We start from the raw sequence: 22,893 nt of genomic DNA on the forward strand, positions 1-22,893 counted from the left end.
TGTAATTCCTGAGTTGTTCAATAATATCCCAGTATTATGAAAAGCAATTTGAATTAATTATTTAAAACAGTATTTCAAATAATTACTGAAAGTATTACTTAATATAGTAGAATATATTATTAATTTAGTGTGATTAGCTAAATAGAAATATATTTACTTAGAAAGATTATGCTTCCAGTTTACTTTTACAAACTGGAATATGATTAACTTTTGAGAAATTTCCTTTTAAGAAACAGCTAAGACACAGTATAAACTAGCTTAAAGAGATAACTCAATATGTTTAAGTTGGTTTAACACAGGGGATATATGTCTCCATCCCCCCGCTCCCAATTTACTGTACAAAACCTGTTTTCTCACATTTTCAGATCCCACCATTAAAAAACAATCAATGATAAATGTGATATTTAAAGAGCTTTCCATATGAACATATGGAAGTATAATTAATAAAATTAAAAACTTCTCAATGTAACATATGATTATGAAACAATTTAAAGACATTTATTCCTTTCCCCAATTCCTTGGATATTTCTCCCCCTAATAAATCACATTTACGACTGTTTTACATCAACTTTAATCTTCAAAGCATCATTTATATGGCTTCAAATCATAAAAATGTGTGTTTTTATATACCAACTCAATGGTCTCCATCTGTTTTGCTGATCTTAAAATGTGTCAGGTTGTCTAGCACTAAAATATTCAACACATTTGCTAGTCAAAATCTCAAAATCTTATTTATTTGAATAACTTTTTATCATATCTTTTATTTTATCACGCACGATGAAAGCTGAAATATTGCTGCTCTTATCACATATAAATATTAAAATATATCTGCATGTATTTAAGATATGTTGAAGACAGTGCGTGCGTGTTTGTGTGTGTCTGTGTGTAAAAGGCTTGCACACTTTACTAATGGCATATACATATTTTTCTTAGGTACAATATGCAAGTTCCAGCTAAAATATTTCCAACAAAATATAAAATATAATCACTGAACCTGTTCTTTTAAAATTATATATCATTTAACCTAATACCAGCAAAGTTTATTACAAAAATAGACTGTGAGTACATTAATGTTGCCACATATTATTTGTAATAAAATGATACATATCAATGGCGCGCATGCGCGCGCGCACACACACACACGCATATATATATATACACAAAATCTATATTTAAAAAAAGAAAGAATTTAAATAATTTCAATCCGAAACAGAACAAAAAAAGATCCAAAGAGTTCTAAAAAAGTTCATGGACACACATAATCAGTTTCAGTTTTCTGGTTGAGTAGATTACTCTGAAGAGGTGTTACGTGAAATCTTCAACAATTCTGAAGTTTCCTCAACCCTTAAGATATAAAATACATAAGCAAAGTTAAATGACTTTTCCAAAATGTAAAAACAGTAGCAATTTTGTGTTTAAATTGGTAAATTTATAGAAATATGATCGAACAGACATTCCATTATGTTAAATGAGTTTTTAATTTTCCACATCAATAACACTTCAAATATTTCTCAGTAGAAAGTTAAAAATTATGAGTTTTTTTAAATAGACTTGCCGACAAAATATCACTGCTTTTTCAAACCAGATTACTACTTAATCCAAGATTACTTTTTTCAGTAAAGCACTACTAGTAAAAAAAGTTTTGCAAATAAATATTTTAAACATTATTATTAAAACATCTCATATTATCTTCCAAAATAAAAAATATCTCATTACTTTAATAATAAAGAACTTTAGTTTGATTTATTGCCTAATACAATTTTAACAAAATACTACGTCATGGAAGTATGGGAAATGTATGTACAGTACACTCATAATTTGACAAGGAAGGAGTTTCAGTTAAAGTGGAATGTCCACTAAGTCTGAGTGGTGTGCACAATTGAAATTGAAATGAGATTTTCTTTGAGCATTTTTATGCATTTGTAAAATAGGAAATAGAAGTTTTTTCATGCACATAATGAAATATTCTGTTCACATCATGATTGTCAGCCCCTGGGTTCCCAGCCAACCCGGGGCTGGCATTTGGGCAGGGAAGGAGAGCTGCCATACGGACGGGTGTACAAGCCTGATGACGACCATACTCGTCGAACGCCGGCATACCATCTAACTGAGCCGCGCAGAAGACATACATGCCTTGGGCCCCCTGCTGAGCTGTGGAGAGGGAAGGCACATCCATGAGCAGCCTGCCACATCTACAGAGCCCTCAGATGGCCAGCTAAGCTGTGGGCTTTGCAAACAGATGATGCGTGGCAGAACAGATGGGCGGTGGAGGCGAGGAAGCCTGGCATGCCAGAAAAGAGCATGATGTGTCCGATGAAAAGCTCAGACGTTGCAAAGACCCAGAAAATTTGTGGCACATGAGGCATGGGAAGTATATGGAGCAGAGTCTAGGGGGTGGAAATGTGGGGCGGAGTAGAGAGCATTTAAGGGGTGGAGGGTTAAATCACAATAGCACTGACTTTGTTTTCTTCATTATTTATACCTACGGGACCGCCTCCTGCCACATACCTCCTAACGACCTATAAGATCACACAGATTGGGCCTCCTCCGGGTACCATCGACCGGGCAATGCCGGTCGGCGACTACTCGGAGGAGGTCTTTCTCTGTAGCTGCTCCGGCCCTGTGGAATTATCTCCCCGCAGAGATCCGGACCCTTCACACTCTCTCGGCCTTCTGTAAGGCCACTAAAACCTGGCTGTTCCGGCAGGCCTGGGGCTGTTGACCCCAAAATATGGTCCAGCCCCACCTCGAATGGAGTGCATGGCCTGTTTTTAAATCTATCTTTTCTTTCCTCTATTCTTTTTTATTTGTATTGTTAGCCACCCGGAGTCCCATGGGATTGGGCGGCATACAAATGCTATTAAACTTTGAAACATTTGTCTGGATTTCCAGCTTGCAAGATAAAAAGTGCTCAATTAACTTTGTCTTCTACTTTTCTTGTCTGATAAACGCCAGAATGTGACACTGTTATTTAAGGTCCATTAAATTGTTTTCTGTATTCTGTATCTACATTTCAAATCTTATTTGCTAAAAAATAATACTGTATCTTACTTACATTTTGCTTATTCTTTCCATTTTTTGAATTGCTGTTTCCTACAATTTAAAAGCAAGAGTTTTAACTTTGTATACTTGCATTACCAAAGACAAATAAAATCACAAACTTTCTATAGCTCTGCCAGAATATATATGTATGTGTCAGTTTTAACTTACCTTTGAAACCTCTGACACAACATCATCATTAATAGCCAGGGCTTTGGGAGATGGATCTGCTGATACAGATGAACTATATCCAGATGACTGTTGAGGACTGTCTGGCAATTCTACTTTCTCTTTATCTGTGAATAAACTCACTTTTTAAAGATCAGCTTTGCCTTTACACATTTTAATCATATAGTCTGATTTACCAAATATATTCATAAAAGAAACTGGTAAGAAATTGTAAAGCAATATTCTCAGGTGAATTCAGATGTGAATATTATAATGTAAATTATTATAGTATCAATGCAACATGATAAATTACTTTACTCCCAACCTAAACCTTTTCTAGAGTTCAAAGATGTGAATCTGTAATTTGTCTGCCTATGTTAAGAAAGTGTTTGAAGTAGCTACAAGTTGTTTTTAAAAAACAACAAAATCCTATATGGAAATGCCAAACTTTTTATATTGAGAAAATAATCGTTAGTTCTGTGTAAAGGGAGAAAGCATATGAAACTTTCTGACTGATCTCAGAGGTCAGAAACAGCATCTGTATTTTATTATACTTCAAAACTTTCTTAATTTATAGGTTGATACTTCTACAGAAGTACTGTAGCTTACTATCAAAATATAATGCTTTAGAAAAAAGGAAAATTCAATGTTCAATAAAAATACTAAACAATATAGTTGAAACCACAGAAACAGATTAAATTTGTTCCTGATTCAGACTCTATCTGAAAGAATGCAACAGAACATATTTGTCAGAAAATTTAATTTTTCTTCTCTGAAAATCTTATTAAAAACATTGAAATAACTAAAATCTAAACAGCAAGTTAACTTGCTAAATAACAATAAGACAGTATTTAAAAAGTGACTACACTATATGCCATAATAACTAAAATTCAGTTTGACTAAATTTCCATGCAATATAACATATTTAAGGAGATAGCATTTTAGCAAGAGAGAGAGAGAGAGAGAGAGAGAAAGAGAGAGAGAGAGAGAGAGAGAGAGAGAGAGAGAGAGAGAGAGAGAGAGAGAGAGAGAGAGAGAGAGAGAGAGAGAACGAACAAGACTGAGGAAAGTTGCAAGAAGTACTTACCAAAAGAAGATGGAGTTGTGTTTCTGCTAGAATAATCTTCTTCACTCACATTGTTTAATTCTGTAGATAAATCAGCCTGAAATTGAAAAATATTTTACTATTAATAACTCATGAATTATTCTGTAAAACAACTAGTTATTTTGAAATTTTCAGTCCTCTTTGTGCAATAACTAAGTTATATTTAAATCATTTTATACATAGTAGTAGCATACCCAATAGCCTTAACTATTATCATTAATTCAGGAATCAAATTTTAGGTATATAAATCAAAGCTTCCTAATTTACTACAGTTTCACATCACAATACGTGAATTGGCATTATGTGATTAACATAACCTTCAAATCCTGAACTGAAACACTATCTAACCTGAGATAAAGTGATATTTTTGTAGATCATGTTTCAAATCAGAGTATATTAAAATAATAACAACTGTATTGCTTACTGCTTATCTCAGTACTATACTATTGACATTTGATAGTATAATATTCATGGATTAGATCTACTACTTTTTTCCTATGGTACAAAAGAGTCATTGGGATAATTTTGGTATGAATTCAAAAGCCTTGCATTAAAAAAACAAAGTAATTAAATCCCCAATGTACTTTCAAACACTAAGAGAGCCAGGTTAAGGTGGTAGACTATGAGCCAGGAGACACAGCTTCTAATTCTTCCTTAGGCACAGAACCCATCTGAGGGTCACTCTCTTTTAATGGTATCAGACTCTGTGACCAACCGACTGATAAACAAACTATCTCTTGCAAAACCAATCACTTCCTGAAACCATGCAGGGCAAACACTAAGAAAAGCAACAATGATCCTATCTTGAACACGAAAATAATGCCTCTTGTTATACATTCTCTGGTTCAAATTTACTATTTTAAAATAATGCTTTGACAAGCAGAAACCTTGATGTCATTTTAGCATAGCATTAGAAATGTATTAAAAATCAAATACATTACTTAGAGAAATTTCAAACAATACAGAAAAGGGATAATAGCCAACACAGCAGTATTCCAAACATTAACAACTATGTTCATTAATATGAAGTAATAATAAATGTACAAATAAGCAGCAGTTGGAATAGAGTTACTATTTTCATTAGTTTCTATAGGCTTTCCATTATAAAATAAAATAAAATAAAATTTTAGAAAGTTGTCTTTGAAAAAGAAAGAACATTCTTTAATTTTGATAATCTCATGCAGTATAAAATAGGGCGAGTTTGTGCTATATTAATTAATAGCTAAGACAGATAACCCTTAAAAATAAAAATGTAATATTAAATAGTAGATTACTGCATTTCTAACTTTTAACACAGAGGAAAGTACATACTGTTTTGGAATGAAGAAACAATTGTGTTTCAAGAAGGAGGACGCGGCTCAAAAGATTATTCCACTCATTCTCTTCTATAACAATTTTCCCTTGCAGTTTCTTCTCTAAAGTCTGTAATTTTTCATCCACACTGCTCAATGAATGAAACTTTTGCTGCAGTTCAGCAAGTTGACTTTTCAAGTCTTCTAATTCATTGTCCTGCTTTACAACCTGAAAATAACATAATTTTCATTCAGTATAGTCATAGCACAAGTTTAGATTTTTACTAATTACATGAAACATGTAAAGACCTCCCACATGAAATCAGAAAGCATAACCACAGTGCTGGTTCATTCACTAAAAACCTTGTGCAAAAGGAATCACACCACAAAACCTATAAGTAACAAGAGAACTGGTGAAAGTTCTAATAATTCACATATAACCTGTTACCAGTTCAGATTTGATTGTAGATCTGCTCTGTAGAAGAAGGATAGTTAGCAAAACATTCAGTACCTAACATGCATTGCCTGAAAGACATAAATGATAGAAAATATTATCTTTTCATTGATCCCATGGCTGAGTTACATTTGAGTACAGCTGGATTTCCACAAGACAGAAGTGGAGCGAGGGAGAAAAGGTGATTATTTTTGTCATATTTCATGCTTTCCTGCACCATAAGATTGCTCATTGAACTATAGAACCAATTCTTTATATTTATTCATTGGACATAATCAATTTGTTCAGTTCTATATTGTAATGAGAAAACTTTGTATCTAAATAGATTTATTCAAATTAATGTTTATTCAATTATGATTTGTCTCCTAGTACTACTACAAACATTGGCTATCAAATGTCACTTTAACAAGCAGAATTGGCCTAAGAAAATTAATATACAGTGTGTATGTGTGTGTGTATGTATGTGTATATGTATATGTGTGTGTGTGTGTGTACATATTATGGGAGGAAGCTAACTGCTTCCATCATCTGTCAATCGGCTCATCACAAGAGTCCATCACGACAGAAACCCAATATTTTTACTGTTGCCTTTGTTATATTTGTGTTTTATTTGTGCTGATAAATAAATAAAGGGAGACTAGTATAGATCTATTTCAAGCTATTTAGCTCTCATCAGCTAGCCATACCCTTACTGGGATTCGAATCCCAGTAAGGGTATGGCTAGCTGATGAGAGCTAAATAGCTTGAAATAGATCTATACTAGTCTCCCTTTATTTATTTATCAGCACAAACACACACACACACACACACACACACAAATATTTATATTTATATATATATTTTACATTTACGGTCACACACGAGTACTACAAAAGAGACATAAGATAATTGATCATAGAATCATAGCAATCAGTCACCAAAGCTTAACAGTGTTCTCCTCTAATGGTTACAGTTCTTAAGAAAAATTTGGAAACCTGAGAGGTGATGTATGAGGAGCCATCTCCAAGGCAATATACAAACAAATTACAACCATTAGATCTAGAAGGGACAATTTCAAGAAGGGACAGTAACTTAGATCTGTCAACGTTATACATGAGGCAAAATAGAAGGACGTGCTCCACAGTTTCAATCTCGGCTCTGTCACAGGGGCATAGCCGCTCGTTAATCGGGAGCTTCTTAAAACAACCATCCAAAAGTGCTGAGGGCAAGACATTAAAGCAAGCTAGGGAAAAAGCTCTTATATACTTGGGAATGGTTAAAGTATAAAAATAGGAAGCCATCCTCAATCCATAATTATTAAGTTGGTTGAGAGTCAGGGAGGAACGAGTTTTGTTGGCTCTGCCTCATAGATATTGTAAATCAATGTCCACAAGCCGTTGGACTACTCTAAGTTGGGCGTCCTTAAGGCCGTAGTATCCCAAGGCATCCTCTGTAAAATCTAGCAGATGTAGTTTCCTCAGCAGCTCTTTCTCCCAGCGAGAAATATGGGAGTCCACAAACGCCAGGGAGAGGTAGCTGCCAGGAACTGCCAGAAAAAGCACCCAAAATCACCATGGCCTAAGAAAATAAGAATGGTCTTACCTTTACATCTATATTATCCAAGACATCAGTGTCACAGTCCAAAACTTCAACCTTATTTACAACACAATCTTTCACTTCCTGCAGTGTTTCACTGATGAAATCTTCAGGGATATGCTTGTTAGTCACACTTTTATGACGTTCTATTTGAGGTTTCTGTTCATGTAAAAGACCCCACCCAAAGTAATAGTAAAGGATGTATTAAACAAAATTGATTCAATTAAAAAGCATTTTGATTTAATGTTTCTTTGGAATATATTTGCACTGATATTCACTACAAATACTTGCTTTCCTTATATTACATAGACAGGTAATCTCAAGCCTCAAGGGCAACATAGGCCATTTCCTCTTTTTGATTGAACATCAGTCCCATTTGTATAGTTGTGAGAATCAGTTTAAGTTTCAAGTTCATAAATTTATAAATCTTACAGAAAATGTGGTTCATTATTTCACAGAGTATGTGGTTATGGGTATGATTTCTTAATATGTTTTCTTAAGAAAATTTATTTTTATTTTAAAAAACTCATTTATAATTGAGAAATTCACTACAACCAAATATCTTATCCTGCTCATATTAGGGATTAAAAAACAGCCAACAATCAATAAACTAATAAAATAGAGTCCATTTTTAAAATATAAATTGTAGTTTTTCTTTTTAATCTCTGTTTCTGCTGTATATTAATCAGAGTAGAGTGGAATAGAAATGTCAATTCTCCTAGGCAGCATTCTTTGTATGAGTGTCCTCATTTAGTGAAAAATAATCCATTAGCAGATTGTTAATCTAAGATAAGAGATGACAGAATAGTCAGAATTATTGGTTTTTTTGGGGGGGGGGAGGGAATAGATCAATAGATCTTCATTCTATCACCTCAATCATTGATTGATATAGTCTTTTCATAGACTGATTAAGATGCAAGGTAGAACAGATCTAAATTATGAATAGCCACTGATAATCCACAACTAATCATAATATATTATTTTGTCTGTTTTTGAGCCATGCTGGAGCAGTGATTAGAGTGCATTATTGCAGGCTACCTTCTGCTGACTGTCAGCTGCCTGCAATTTGGCAGTTCAAATCTCATCAGGCTCAAGGTTGATTCAGCCTTCTATCCATCTGAGATGGGTAAAATGAGCACCCAAATTGTTGGGGCAATATGCCTATTCTGTAAACTGCTTTAAAAGGCCTAAAGCACCGTAAAACAGTATAAAAGTCTAAGTGCTATTGCTATTGTTATCATTATTGTTTTTAATGCTTTTATTTGTAATTCTGGCCTGTGACTGTAATAAAAAATTATTGATTATATTATGAACATTTGAAAGTCATCTTACAGTATGAGGATGCAAAATTAAACAAAGAAATTATATAATCAGTTCAGTAAGATAGCATAAAGCAGTTAACATACTCCCTGAACATTATTATTAACAACAAAGCTACTTATGCTGAAAACAGATAAAGCATCTAAAAATAGTATATGGGAACACCAAAATATCCATTAGGATAAATATTTAAAAATGAAATGAAAAATACTTAATTCTTATACTAAAGAATATTGAATATTCCTACCTGCTGCAAATCCACAGTACTGTTAGCTACAGTAACAGACTGATTAGAAAAACTTGTGTGGGATAGAGATTTAATCAAATGGGTTCTCTTTTCTGTTTGGGTTTTTATCTATAAGATATAGAAATATCCAGAGTTATGGTAAGAACTGTATTTTATGCAAAACAGAGTATGTGTATTACATCAGTCTACTGAAATTCAGGATCTTAAAAGTACATGATGGAAGATACATAATTCATATCAATCATATCAATATACTAATGGGATAGCACTGGTCAGCAGATAATATGGTAAGAAGGACAACTATCTCTCCAAAAACTGTTCTGAGAAAAATAAGATATTCTGAGAATTTGGGGATAGGGAATTTTTTAGGAAACTATAATATACACGTGGAAACTTTCACACACAAAGCTATTAGTTCAATAAACCTTTCTCATACATTTGAATAAAATTACAAATAATTCAGTAATTATTAAAACTATTGCAATTTTAACTGCAAGACAGATGTAGGAAAAGAAAGAATTTAAATGAAAGAATGAAATAAATAAAATTATAATGTTCCAAATATCAGAAAGGAAAAAACTCTGTGTTTAGTAAGTGGCATATAAATTAAAAGATAGGCAATGATTTAATTAATAAAATATTAATAAATGAAAATATGAGTTATTAAACAATACTTTATTAACTAGCTTTTTCTTTAAAATGCTAACATTTTTTTATATTAACTCATTTTTTTCTTTAAAATGCTAATAAAACTAATTTTCAATACCTTATTCATGTTACTGAATTCTTTGTGCCTTTTATAAATGTAACTAATAATATCACAAACAATCTGTATTTTTCTTTCTGCAAAGCCATATTGAAGGAACTGCTGTTTTGACAGGACTGGTTTGTACTGAAATTGATCACGAAGAAGCTGCAGAGAATAGATTTTAAAAAAGGAATTTATTTTCATAATACCAGTACTTGCATGTCTGCTCAGCTGCAGTTGGTATGGGGAAGCGCTTTTTCATAAAATTCCAGAGGCCTGCTTCTTTCTATGATCCTTTCTCTTGGTACCAAGGAATTGCTCTAACTTTCACTTTTTCTAAACAAAAAAAATTGAGCACTTTTCTTTGAGCATAAAGAATAAATAACCAAATATTCTAGGTCACACTACTAAAACATCCTCTGCAGAGAGGTGTTAGCTAGAGGACAGCATATAGAAATTCAGTGATCTTATAACACTATGCCATAATGCAGTAAAATTTAAACAATGTTTAAATTTCAAGATATAATGACACTTTTACTTCTTTATTACTATTAATGGTAACATTGCCACATTAGCATATTTAAAATATATACCTTATACATAGCATCAACAAAACGTGAATCATTCTTTGCTGTAAGTTCCAGCCCAGATTCCATTACAAGCTCTGCAATATATGTTGAGAATGATGTGAAACAGTAGCTAATGATTGGTAAAAATACAGATGGATCACCCTTTGCCAACCTGTAATGGTGGGAAAAAAATAAAGAACTGATAACTGATCATTCGAAACCTTTATATCGCCCTTTACACAGTAGTTTTATTTCTATATTTCTGAAACACTATCAGGAGACCATGGCTACATTTAATTAAGACTATTTTATATTCTGTTTTCAGAATCATTAATCTGCATTTTTGGGAATGAGTGCATCATTACTTTTTAACATGTAAAAATAACAAAAATTGAAACAGAGTAGGTTCTTAAGTCTTTCCCAAAAGAGGACTGGATTTATTTTTAACTTTAGACAAAACATTCACTGCCTATGTAAAAATACTAAGTTTTATTAAAAGGATACAAAAAGTAATTTTTATATGGAGAGAGATGTTGCAACAACAAATCACTTTGCACTTGATATCTGCTGTCATCTATTTTAAATACTGTATTCTGAATTTCATTGAAGTTTAGTATTTAATAAAATTGTGGGAAACCGTTTAAACAACAAAAATAATCACCAGTTTAAAATCATATAGCAGTTAATGTAATCTTAGCTAAATACTTATTGAAAAATAAATGCTATGGCATGGAAACAAATTATTTATTATGATTCATTTATAAGTGACTAGGATGACAAATCTGTTAGAACATTTTTTCCACTTTATAACAACACAGAGATCAAAGGAACAGACAAAAGTCCAACTCTCCTTAGACTCTATCAATTTTAACACACTGCTTTTATTTCTCAATTATTGTTTATTTCTTATTTAATTTTCTAATTATAAGCCACCAGAGCAGACATAAAAAATGCTTAATGGTAAAATTATTTTTGTTAAAAGAATACAGACTTTCTTCTGTGCCGGAATGGGACAACTTGGTGCGGCCAACTTGGCATAGCCAGCTCGCCACCAAGTCTCTTCTGCCAACTCATTGCCTCTAATTCATCGTAGCATAACTCAACACAGCCAATTCATGCGAGGACAACTCACCAGAGCAGACACACCAGGTGAGTGAACAAGCAGGTGGGCAGAGTGCAGAGAAGCAGTGGTTGGGGGCTTCCATTTTTCATACATTCCCACTGCTGCACCAAGCTCCAACTGTTCAGAGTTTGGCCTATTCAGGGGCAGCAGGGAGGTGGCAGACTGGATACATCCCGTTTTCACATCCCTGCTACCACTGTGAAACATTTGGCAGTGGTGATGGTGGTGTTTAGGCTGTTTGGGATGGTGGTAACGGGCAGGGTGGGCAATTTTTCTTGCACAAAGCTTCCATTAAATCAGATTCTCTGGAAACCAATTAAAACAAAGAGCAATACAGATGATATAATAATTTATCATTTAACAATGAATGTATCCAAAAACTCATTTTCCTGTCCATAGAATGATGCAGCAAAACATCTTTCCATCATTTAGTTTTAGATCAATGTCACATAAATAATGTTACTTCTTTCAACCAGAAAATTCCAGAGAAAAATCTTAAACAAATCATGTTCCCATTCTAGTTTGTTTTGATCAGAAGACTGCTTTGCTACATTCAGATAATACTATACATTATTTAAAAACAAAGAATAGAATGGTTGTTTGCTGAGCAATAGGCAATTCACCAACAAGCCACATTTATACCAAGAATTGACTAATATGCTTCCACTTACCCCATATAATCCACATCGCTAGGATAATTTATAACTCGAAGTTTTTGTTCTATCTTATGCAAGTTTCCTTTCAGGTCTCCTGTAGCCATGGTATAATTATTCTTTTAATTATAATATATGTAGCCTAGAAAGCAGAATAATTTTGTTTTACAAACTTTATTTACTAATTCATTCATCTATCAGGTTCAACTAACTCTAAGTACAAGACATTCATAAAATCAACATAATTAAAATAACAATACAGTACAGAATTCTGGAAAACACTTTTCCATGACATGTGGGTCATTAAAAAAGGAAGATTCCCATTTCTTTTATTTCACAACTTCATAAACTTTCACATAAGGGACAATCAAATCAGACAGGATAGTTCTATCTAGAGAAGGTAGTTCTGAAGTCAAGCCATGTAGGGATTTAAAAATTAAAGGCATCACTTTTAATTTCACCCAGAAGTCTACTGAGAATCACTTCAGTGTCTCCAATACTGGAATTGAATAATTTTTAGCTATTTGAAGGCTATTTAATAGAGCATTAAATGGGCTTTGAGTTGTCTCCCAGTAACTGACAAGGCAAGCCACTAATAAATAAACAGAAAGCAAACCCCACTCCCTGCTGACATTGATGATGTTACCTAGTTTGCTAACTAGTTTTAAGAAATTAAAAGACACTTGCTTCTGGGAAGGAAAGCTATGGCAAATCTAGACAGCATACTAAAAAGCAAAGACATCACCCTGCCAACAAAAGTGTGTATAGTCAAGGCTATGGTTTTTCCAGTTGCAACGTATGGCTGTGAAGGTTTGGTTGCGTTTATTTATAGGCCGCCCTTTTCCCTGAGGGGACTCAGGGCGGCTAACAACTTATGGGAGGGGAAGACATACAATAACATAAAAATACAATATATAACTAAGATCAAACAACATTCATTCAATATTCGGGCGGGGGCAAACTATGGTCTTTACCCCCAGGCCTGGCGGGATAGCCAGATCTTGAGGGCTGTGCGGAAGGTCTGAAGGGTGGTGAGGGTACGAATCTCCACGGGGAGATCGTTCCAGAGGGTCGGAGCTGCTACAGAAAAGGCTCTCCTCCGCGTAGTTGCCAGCCGACACTGGCTGGCAGATGGCACTCGGAGGAGGCCTAATCTGTGGGATCTTATGGGTCGAGAGGAGGTAATTGGCAGAAGGCGGTCTCCCAAGTACGCAGATCCACTACCATGAAGGGCTTTATAGGTAGTAAGAAGCACCTTGAAGTGCACACGGAGGCCAACAGGTAGCCAGTGCAGCTCGCGGAGGATAGGTGTTATGTGGGCGAACCGAGGTGCACCCACGATCACTCGCGCGGCCGCATTCTGGACTAGCTGAAGCCGCCGAATGCTCCTCAAGGGCAGCCCCATGTAGAGCACATTGCAGTATTCCAGCCTAGAGGTCACGAGGGCGCGAGTGACTGTTGTGAGAGCCTCCCGATTCAGGTAGGGTCGCAACTGGCGCACCAGGCGAACCTGGGCAAATGCCCCCTTGGTCACAGCCGACAGGTGGTGATCAAAAGTCAGCTGTGGATCCAGGAGGACTCCCAAGTTGCGAACCCTGTCTGAGGGGTGTAAATTTTGACCCCCCAGCCTGATCGTTGGTACACTAGCCAAATTTTTGGGAGGGAAACACAACAGCCACTCGGTCTTTTCTGGGTTGAGTACAAGCTTGTTAGCCCGCATCCAGTCCCTAACGGCTTCAAGACCCCGGTTCATCACGTCCACCGCTTCATTGAGTTGGCACGGGGCGGACAGATACAGCTGCGTATCGTCCGCGTATTGGTGGTATCTTATCCCGTGCCTCCGAATGATCTCGCCCAGCGGTTTCATGTAGATGTTAAATAGTACGGGGGACAGGACCGACCCCTGCGGCACCCCATATGATAGGGGCCTCGTGGTCGATCTCTGACCCCCGACCAACACCGACTGCGACCTGTCCGAGAGGTAGGAGGAGAACCACCGTAAAACGGTGCCTCCCACCCCCACCTCCCGCAGTCGTCGCAGAAGGATACCATGGTCGATGGTATCGAAAGCCGCTGAGAGGTCGAGGAGAACCAAGATGGAGGCATAGCCTCCATCCCTGGCTCTCCAGAGATCATCGGTCAATGCGACCAAAGCGGTTTCTGTGCTGTAACCAGGTCTGAAGCCGGACTGGAAGGGGTCCAGGTAATCTGGACCTGGAAGGTGGGACCATAAGAAAGGCTGAGCGGCAAAGAATTGAGGCCTTTGAACTATGGTGCTGGAGAAGACTCCTGCAAGTCCCTTGGACTGCAAAGCGATCAAACTGGTCAGTCCTAGAGATCAACCCTGACTTCTCTTTAGAAGGCCTGATCCTGAAGATGAAACTCAAATACTAATTAGAAGAAAGGACTCACTGGAGAAGAGCCTAATGCCAAAGAAGGAAGGAAGAATGCCAAAGAAGAAAGAGACAACAGAGAAAGAGCATTGGTACCTACCTCATACGCTTCTTCTAATAGAGTGGAGATAGCATCCATGCATGGGTTGATACTGTCTGTGCTCTGATTGGACTGAGTCTGAATATTAATTAGCCAACGTACTATATAATCTGTCCTTGTGAGTGTTACCTCCCCAGTTTCTGGTGAAGTAAATGAAGACACAGACTCCACGTGTTGTCCCCCAAAAAACAGTATTTAGTGATACAGGTAAACAGAACAAAACCTTATGCAATCATCAACCACAAAAATACTCCAATGGCAGGTAAAAGAGATCGCCTCCAAAAAAGGTAAGGGATGGGGCTGCATGCTATCTCCACCCTATTAGAAGAAGTGTATCAGGTAGTTACCAACCATCTTTCTCAATAAGGGTGCAGATAGCATCCATGCATGGGACATACCCAAGCTAGGTGTCCCTAAGGGAGGGAAGGTGACCGTTCCGGCAGTTGAGCCTCAGATCTTATCGCCTGCAACACCCTGCGGCCGAAAGTGGCCTCTGCCAATGCAAACTTGTCCAACTTATAGTTTCTGATAAATGGTGACGGGGATGCCCAAGCTGCCACCCTACAGATCTCGTCCAGAGAAGCCTAAGTGGCCGACGCTGCGGTGATGGCAGCACTCCGCATAGAGTGAGTGGTAATACTCCCTGGAACATCCAGCTCCTGGGCTGTGTAGGCTATCGCAATACAACGCCTCACCCATCTGCCAATCACTGTCGTGGAGACCTTTTTACCCAAGGACGAAGACTGAAAAGATACAAAAAGCGCCTCCGACCGTCTAATCTCAGACGTGCATGCGATATAAATTTTCAGTGCCCGACGGGACATCAAGATTGTGCTATTGCTTCTCGAGCTGGTGAGTCAGGGTGGGGCAGAAATTAGGGAGCACCACCTCCTAGGACCTATGGAACTGACCCCACCTTCGGCACAAAAGAAGGGTCAAGCCAAAGGACCACCCTATCATCGTGAAACTTGCACAGGTCCTCCCTAAAAGAGAGAGCGTATAGTTCCGAAATCCTCCTGGCGGAAGTTATCGCCACCAGGAAGGCAACTTTCCAAGTAAGTAATTCCATGGAAATTTCTTTTAAAGGCTTGAATGGCGGCTTGGTAAGGGCCCCAAGGAACCTGGTAAGATCCCAGGTTGGGTAACAGTGTACAGCCAGTGGCTGCAGGTTGGTAGCCCCCCTTAAGAACTTTTTTACCGTGGGGTACTGTGAAATAGCTTGGCTGCCCTCCCAAGTGAGAACAGTGCCCAAGGCCGCCACCTGCCGTCTGATGGTGTTGGGAGATAACCCTTTATCAAGGCTGTCCTGTAAAAATTCCAGGATCTGAGGGATGGAGGAGCCCTCTGGATTAATTTGTTTAAGCAGGCACCACTTACAAAAGATTCCCCAGGTGGCATCATAAATGCGCACAGTCGAGGGCCCCTTGGAGGCCTGTATAGTATCAATAACTCTGGCCGAGAACTGATCCCCCCTTAACCTGAGCCGCTCAACTGCCAGGTGGCCAGCTGGAGCCACTGGGGCTCCGGGTGCTGTAGAGCTCCCTGGCAGAGGACAATTCTGTCCACTGGAATCGTCCAGAGACTCTCCACCGACAACGTCTGAAGGTCGGCAAACCAAGGACGCCTCGGCCAGTGAGGGGCCAAGAATATGACCTCTGCTCTGTTCTCGATGATCCTGCGAACAACCCTGAGGAGGAGAGGCACTGGGGGAAAAGCATAAAGGGGACCCCTGGGCCATGGACAGCGAAGAGCATCTGTTCCCTCTTCTCCCAGTGTTCGAAATCTCATGAAAAACCTGGGGACCTGAGCATTGGTGGGGCTGGCGAACAGATCCGCCTTCAGGACTCCGAACTGGTGTGTTATCTCCTGAAAAAGAGAAGGATGTAATTGCCATTCAGCCTGGTCTACTGTAGCTCTACTGAGCCAGTCAGCCTGCACATTAGCCTTCCCTGAAATATGCTTGGCCACGAGGGAAAGGAGATTATTCTCTGCCCACGTCCCTAGGACATTAGCCTCTAGCATGAGATCCTGTGATCTGATGCCCCCTTGTCTGTTGATGTGGGCCTTGGCTGTGATGTTGTCTGTGAGGACCAGCACGTGCCGGCCTTCGATATACGGGTGAAATTCCTGTTGAGCCAATCTAATGACTCTGAGCTCTAGCCGGTTAATGCTCTTGCTTGCCTCGTCCTGCGTCCACCAACCCTGGGCCATATGAGCATCCATGTGTGCCCTCCAGCCATATAGACTGGCATCAGTGGTGATGGTGATTCGATGCCTGACCCTGAAATGACATCCTTTATCTGTGGCTGGGGTGTGCCACCAATTAAGGCACTGTCGGACCTCCCTGGTGAGGTGTACCCATTTCAAAGACACGCTGACCCTTTTCTTCTGGAAAGGCAGCAAGAATCATTGGAGTCCCTCATGTGGAGCCTGGCCCAGGGTACTATGGAAATGGTCAAGACCATCTTGAAGTTTAGCAAAGGTCACCAATGAAACTTCCCGACTGCGAACCACCTCCGCTACCAGTTGTCTAAGGCTGGTAGCCCACTCCTCAGATAGGAAAATCTGCCCAGCCCTGGAAGCTATCCAAGTTCCAAGATGGAGAAGTTTAAGTTTAAGTTTATTTATAGGCCGCTCAATCCCGGAGGACTCCGGGCGGCTTACAACGAGGGGAAAAAAAGAAAAAGAAAATAAGAAATAAAAATAGACAAGTTAAAAACAACAGAGATACATTCGTTCCGGTCGGGGCTGGACCTCAGCAATGAGGTCAACATCCCCAGGCCTGCCAGAATAGCCAGGTCTTGACAGCTTTTCTGAAGGCCATGAGAGTGGGTGAGGTCCGGATTTCTGGGGGTAGTTCGTTCCAAAGGGTCGGAGCAGCCACAGAGAAGGCTCTCCTCCGGGGAGCCGCCAGCCAACATTGTCTGGATGACAGCATCTGAAGGAGGCCCATCCTGTGGGATCTTACCGGCCGTTGGGAGGAGTGTGGCAGTATGCTGGTCCTAAGCCATGCAGGGCTTTAAAGGTAATAACCAACACCTTGAATTGCGTCCGGAGACCAATAGGTAGCCAGTGCAGCTCGCGGAGGATAGGTGTAATATGGGTGTACCTAGGTACACCCAGTATCACTCGCGCGGCTGCATTCTGGACTAGTTGCAGTCTCCTAGTGGTAGGTGTGAAATGGCTTTTAGCCTCGTTAATGGAAAACCCATGGGCCTGCAACACCTGTGTCGTGATGTGGAGGTCTGCTCTGGCCCTGTCTGGAAAAGTGGACTGTACCAATATGTCATCAAGGTATAGTTGAACTCTTGACAGGCACTGTATGTAAGTGCGCCGCCAAGGCGGCCAAAATCTTAGTAAAGACACGAGGAGCAGAAGAAAGGCCAAATGGCAAAGCCGTGTACTGGTAATGATAAGAACCATAACAAAAATGTAAAAACTGGCGATGCTCCTGCAGGATGGGTAAATGCCTCCATGAGGTCAATAGAAGTAAGGTAATCATCCGCCCTCACATCCTCCAAGATGGGCTGCAAGGAGTGCATCTTAAAATTTATATGCAATAAACCTATTCAACTGCTTCAAGTCAAGGATGGCCCTCCACCGCCCAGAGGACTTGGGAATGACAAATAACAAGGAATAAAACCCCTGGCAGACCTAGTCAGTGGGTTCCCTCTGGATGGCTTCAATATCAAGGTGGTGTTGAATAGCCTCCGCCATCAATAACCGTTTTTGGGGGTTAGCAGAAATAGGGCACTGGAGGAAGGACCTGGGAGGGTGGGAGACAAACTCCAGGATCAGACCGAACCTGACCATGGCTCTAACCCAGGCATCAGAGGTCGTGGCCGCCCACTGGTCGGCGAAGTGCCGTAGCCGCCTCCCCCAATGGGAGCCCAATCCTGTGACTAGTTAGGATCTGTGGTAGTATCGGTTACCGCCTCCACGAAAGGGATGTTTGGACTGTCCCCTCCATTGGTGCCGATACTGCTACTGTCTAGGGCACTGGGAGAAGCTGCCCTGCTGGTGGAACCCTGACGAGAAATAATCATTATTCCTAAAGGACACACCCACCCCCGTACTCCTGTCTAAAGGGTTTTCTCCTGGGGTATGGGGCAGCTCAGGCGAACCCTTTCTTAGGGTTAGAGGGCAGGATCTTACGCTTGCCCTTTCCCTCGATCAATAGGGGTGTCAAGGAATCCCTGAAGAGTGTCCCCCCTTGGTACAGCTCTGATGCCATGTGCCACTTATGTCTCGTCATATTGCCATTGTTGGAGCCACAGGAGTCTGCATAAGGCCACTGACGAGGCCATGGCCCTGGAAGCAAACCGGGTTGCACTCAGCGTGGTGTCAGCTGAAAACTGGACTGCAGTGATAAGTTATTAAGGTCCTGGTGGGCCCTAGAATCCCTTTGGGGATATGTTCCTGCAGTTGCTGCAGCCAGAAAAGGCTTGAGTGCGAGAAAAAGGAGGCCACTGCCGAGGCCCGCACGGCCCCCACTGATGGCTGATGCCCCCACTGTAGGACCTGATCGGTGCACCTATCTTCAGGTTTGAGGATGTCTTCCTGGGTGCCTGGGAGAGTGGTGTTAGTATGCAGCTCCGCTACAGGAACGTCGACGGTCGGCCAGGTGAGGTTCTTATCCCGTTGTTCTGCAACATTGTAGAACCATCTCTCGTTGGCTAAGGGCGCCGGGCCTGATGTTGGTGTGGTCCACTGGCGTCTCAACATGTCAACGAAGAGCTGAGAAGTGGGTATGATGTCTGCTTCCACCTTGAGCTCCTTGAACAGTGCACTTTCCAAAGGGCCCTGTTTCGGGGCCGCCGGGGCCTTGGCCTGGCCCTCGAGATCTGAGGAGGCCTTGGCCTTAGCCAGCAGCGGTTTGAACAAAGTTAGAGGGAAAAAGCCCACACAGGGAGGCTTGTCCAGTACAGCGCCTTCTTCCTCGGAGGTCGTCATCCCTGATCTCCCCTTCCTCTGAAGCGGGGGAGCATCTGCGCACAGGTTCGCCGGAGACAGGCGTTCCATTGGCTCTGGGGTTGACCCTGGTCATGGAGTGGAATGAGAGACCCCTGATGTCACCCTTGGTTCTTCTCCTGGAGCCCTGCCGCAATGCCTTGTTTAATGGCCTCAGTTATTATGTCCTGGAATCCTGTAGCCATGGACTGTAGCGGCAACGCGGTGGGCAAGACAGGGAACTGATCCTCCTGGCGGAGCCCCACCATAGTGGGGGTGAAAATGGCCTCTGCTGGCCTGCTGCCCCAAAGGCTGGATGTATCAACTGAGAGCACAGGACTAAGTGGGCCGTGGTAGTGGCTGGGCCTGGCCAGCACTACAGGAGTCTTTTCAGACCGTTGCCGGGAAGATCCCGTGTACTCTCGGCTCTTGTTCTTGGAGGCCTTGGAGGAAGAGGAGCCTTTGGTCGATGCCTTGTCTCCCGATTGTGTTTGGGAAGAAGGTTGCCCAATGGGGGACATGGGGCTCTGTCCTACCGCAAGCAATCTGCCGGCTTGACTGGAGGGCCTGCTGGTCTCTGGGCCCAGGTCAGACATGCTGCTGTCTGCCATGCCACCGCTAACTGAAATGCTGATTCAAAATGACAACCGCGACACGCGGTTTGTCCACTGCCCAAAATGGCACTCCTGTTCTTTTGCTGGATGTAATCCGGGCCCGATGACAGGAGGAGGCTTCTTGCCGCTGCGTGGTTCAACCTGGCCGTCTGGGCCGCCCACGCCTCATCCAGAGTACTCGCTGTCATGTCGCGACTTTCCAAGGCAGGAGACTCCCGTTCGGTTTGCCTACAGTGCGCTTGGCTCTCTGTAACAGTGCGATGCACACGTGCGCTCTGTCGTCCCAAGCCCAGCGAATGAAAAACTTTTTGGCTGCAAAAGACAAGCCTCACAGGCAAGCTGCTAAGCAGCTGTCAGACAGGGCTCTTTGATGCTGACTGCCTCCTTTCTCCTCTGAAGTGTGCAGACAGCCCTGAGAGGTTGTTGAGAACGCAGGCCTGTGGGCCAGAGCCCCACAGCCAGACAGAGATGAACCCCCAGATCAATCTTGAAATCCTCACGATCCCTCAAATAGATTGTTTTCCCTTCTGACAACGATGATGCAACTCATCAAACCGGTAAGGTGAGGTAATTAAACTGCTAATGCATACAAGGGATAACACGACTGTCCCAGAGTGGACTGAGTTGGAAACTGGGTGGTAACACTTACAAGGGCGGGTTATATAGTACATTGGCTAATTAATATTCAAACTCAGTCCAATCAGCGCATGGACAGTGTCAACCCATGGATGGATGCTATGTCCATCTTTATTGAGAATGAGGTGGCTGGATGGAATCACCAAAGCAGTAGGCATGAGCTTAAATAGACTCCAGAAGATAGCAGAGAACAGAAACGCCTGGAGGAACATTATCCATGGGGTTGCGGTGGGTCGGACATGACTTCACAACTAACAACAACAAAATTTGGTAATGAAATGTCTGCAAGAAAGCATCAAAATTCAGAGAGCACTAAGGACCCCACAAAATGAAAGTGCTCTAACTAGGGCTTCCACTTGTGCATCTTTCAAATCATGACTCCAAGAGTATTCCAAGTCATGGATCTGCTTCTTCAGGGTAAATGCCATTCTATCCAAAGTTAAGAGAGAGGTAGAAGTCCAACTGTATTACCCGCCTAGCCAAGGATGAAGAGGTAAAATAGGGAAATCAGAAAACTAGCCCAAAACAAAAGGTGCTTTTCAGGAGGCAACTGGCCTTTGTTGTTTTTTCTTTGAAGATGTTTCACTTCTTATCCAAGAAGCTTCTTGGATGAGAAGCAAAATGTCTTCAAAGAAAAAACAAGTTTAGTTGCCTCCTGAAAAAACACCTTTGGGACAACCATGACCTGGATGACTGAGAATCTCTACAGACTTTCAACCCAAAACCAGTATACATCTTCTCCCAACAGGCTTATATAAACAGAGGAAAGTAGGCTGAATCCTATGGCATCCAACAAGACACAGCCAACCAGTCCTCTTTATTTCTCACTACATCTACCAGAATCAACCAGTTAGGAAAGAGCAGAAAGATTGCAACAGTGTTGTTGATTCCAGTTCTTACAGTATAGCATCATTGTCCATAGCACTACTGCTGTAAAGACCAAATGGATAAGAGAAGCACTTCTTTTCTCCCTTTCCAAGTCCTGACAGTTAACCGCCAGGAAAACCCTCCAGCTACAGCATTGCTGTTTTAAATCCATACTGGGTTGACTGTTTTCACTGCTTATTTTAAAAAGAGGAAAGCTTTGCATTCAGTCTCCGGTAGAGGAAAAAAAGACCAAAGTTGGATAACCAAATTCCAAATAGTTTGGTTCCCACAAAATTTCATGGAAGAGATCCGACACTAGGTAGGAAAAGGAAAGAGAGAGCGGGAGAAGTTAAGACTGAATCCCAGGGGTCCCCAAACTTGGCAATTTTAAGACTTGTGGACTTCAACTCCCCACAATTCCCAGCTGTGCTGGCTGAAGAATTCTAGGAGTTGAAGTCCACAAGTCTTAAAGTTGCCAAGTTTGGGGACTCCTACAGTGTTTCCACTTCTTTCCATTTATTTGCCTGGGAAAAGCAACCAAGCACTTTTCATTCTCCCAACACTTTAATTTGCTGGATCTCTGGTGCTCCCTGAACTCGATTGTTTTCTTGCAGACGTTTCATTACCCAAACTAGGGTTTGGGTAATGAAATCCCACTCCCTATTAACACTGACGTAACCTAATTTGGGTAATGAAACGTCTGCAAGAAAACAGCACCAAAATTCAACTCTTTATCGGCACTTACATTTGTACTTAGGATGCGAAGGTGGCGAACTTCTGAAGGACTGGCCAAGGAGGGCGTTGGAAAGGGCCCAGGAAAGGTAGATTTTCCACGTTGGCACTCAGTCCGGCCGCTTCGATCTAAAGGCAGCTTTGACCCGCCTTTCCCTGGCGCGACGGGCTGCGCTTTCGCCTCTACGCTGAGCGGCAGTTTAAGCGCTCCCGCGGGCAGCAAAAACTAGCTTTTGTTTCAGGTCCGCAGACTCCTTACTCCTTTATTCCAGCCCCTTTAAAAAAAATGCTCGCCCCAGATGAGAGAA

General features: G+C 40.9%; 1 protein-coding gene across 3 annotated transcripts; it reads right to left on the reverse strand.

The window, feature by feature from the left end:
* Positions 1 to 1,145: 1,145 nt before the first annotated feature.
* Positions 1,146 to 22,848, reverse strand: CEP44 (centrosomal protein 44). 3 transcript variants are annotated; one of them, XM_087724577.1, is made up of 11 exons: positions 22,599 to 22,848; positions 12,312 to 12,435; positions 10,542 to 10,612; positions 9,967 to 10,113; positions 9,201 to 9,308; positions 7,640 to 7,792; positions 5,624 to 5,833; positions 4,295 to 4,370; positions 3,211 to 3,335; positions 3,056 to 3,093; positions 1,146 to 1,344 (listed from the first exon to the last, which is right to left on the reverse strand). In XM_087724577.1, the coding sequence occupies exons 2-11, from the start codon at positions 12,325 to 12,327 to the stop codon at positions 1,290 to 1,292; spliced, it is 999 nt and encodes a 332-aa protein (XP_087580703.1). In that variant the 5' UTR covers positions 12,328 to 12,435; positions 22,599 to 22,848; the 3' UTR covers positions 1,146 to 1,289. The 3 variants fall into 3 exon arrangements, with proteins under 3 accessions (XP_087580703.1, XP_087580701.1, XP_087580702.1); XM_087724575.1 differs by having other exon boundaries at positions 10,542 to 10,689; positions 22,599 to 22,847; XM_087724576.1 differs by lacking the exon at positions 22,599 to 22,848 and adding an exon at positions 11,650 to 11,945 and having other exon boundaries at positions 10,542 to 10,689; positions 12,312 to 12,428.
* Between the last annotated feature and the right edge of the window lie 45 nt (positions 22,849 to 22,893).

Source organism: Thamnophis sirtalis, unplaced genomic scaffold (assembly GCF_051295495.1).
Source record: "Thamnophis sirtalis isolate CommonGarterSnake01/CBP01778 unplaced genomic scaffold, rThaSir2_p1.2 scaffold_10, whole genome shotgun sequence".
Taxonomy (NCBI): Eukaryota; Metazoa; Chordata; class Lepidosauria; order Squamata; family Natricidae; genus Thamnophis; species Thamnophis sirtalis.

What these genes read in the sequence shown, in the direction of transcription:
- CEP44 (XM_087724575.1), bottom strand. Translation starts at nt 12,400, where the DNA reads ATGGCTACAGGAGACCTGAAAGGAAACTTGCATAAGATAGAACAAAAA. An exon ending in TGTTTCTTCATTCCAAAACA is followed by an intron (nt 4,371 to 5,623) that starts GTATGTACTTTC and finishes TTTCAATTTCAG; the next exon opens with GCTGATTTATCTACAGAATT. An exon ending in CACAACTCCATCTTCTTTTG is followed by an intron (nt 3,336 to 4,294) that starts GTAAGTACTTCT and finishes GTTTATTCACAG; the next exon opens with ATAAAGAGAAAGTAGAATTG.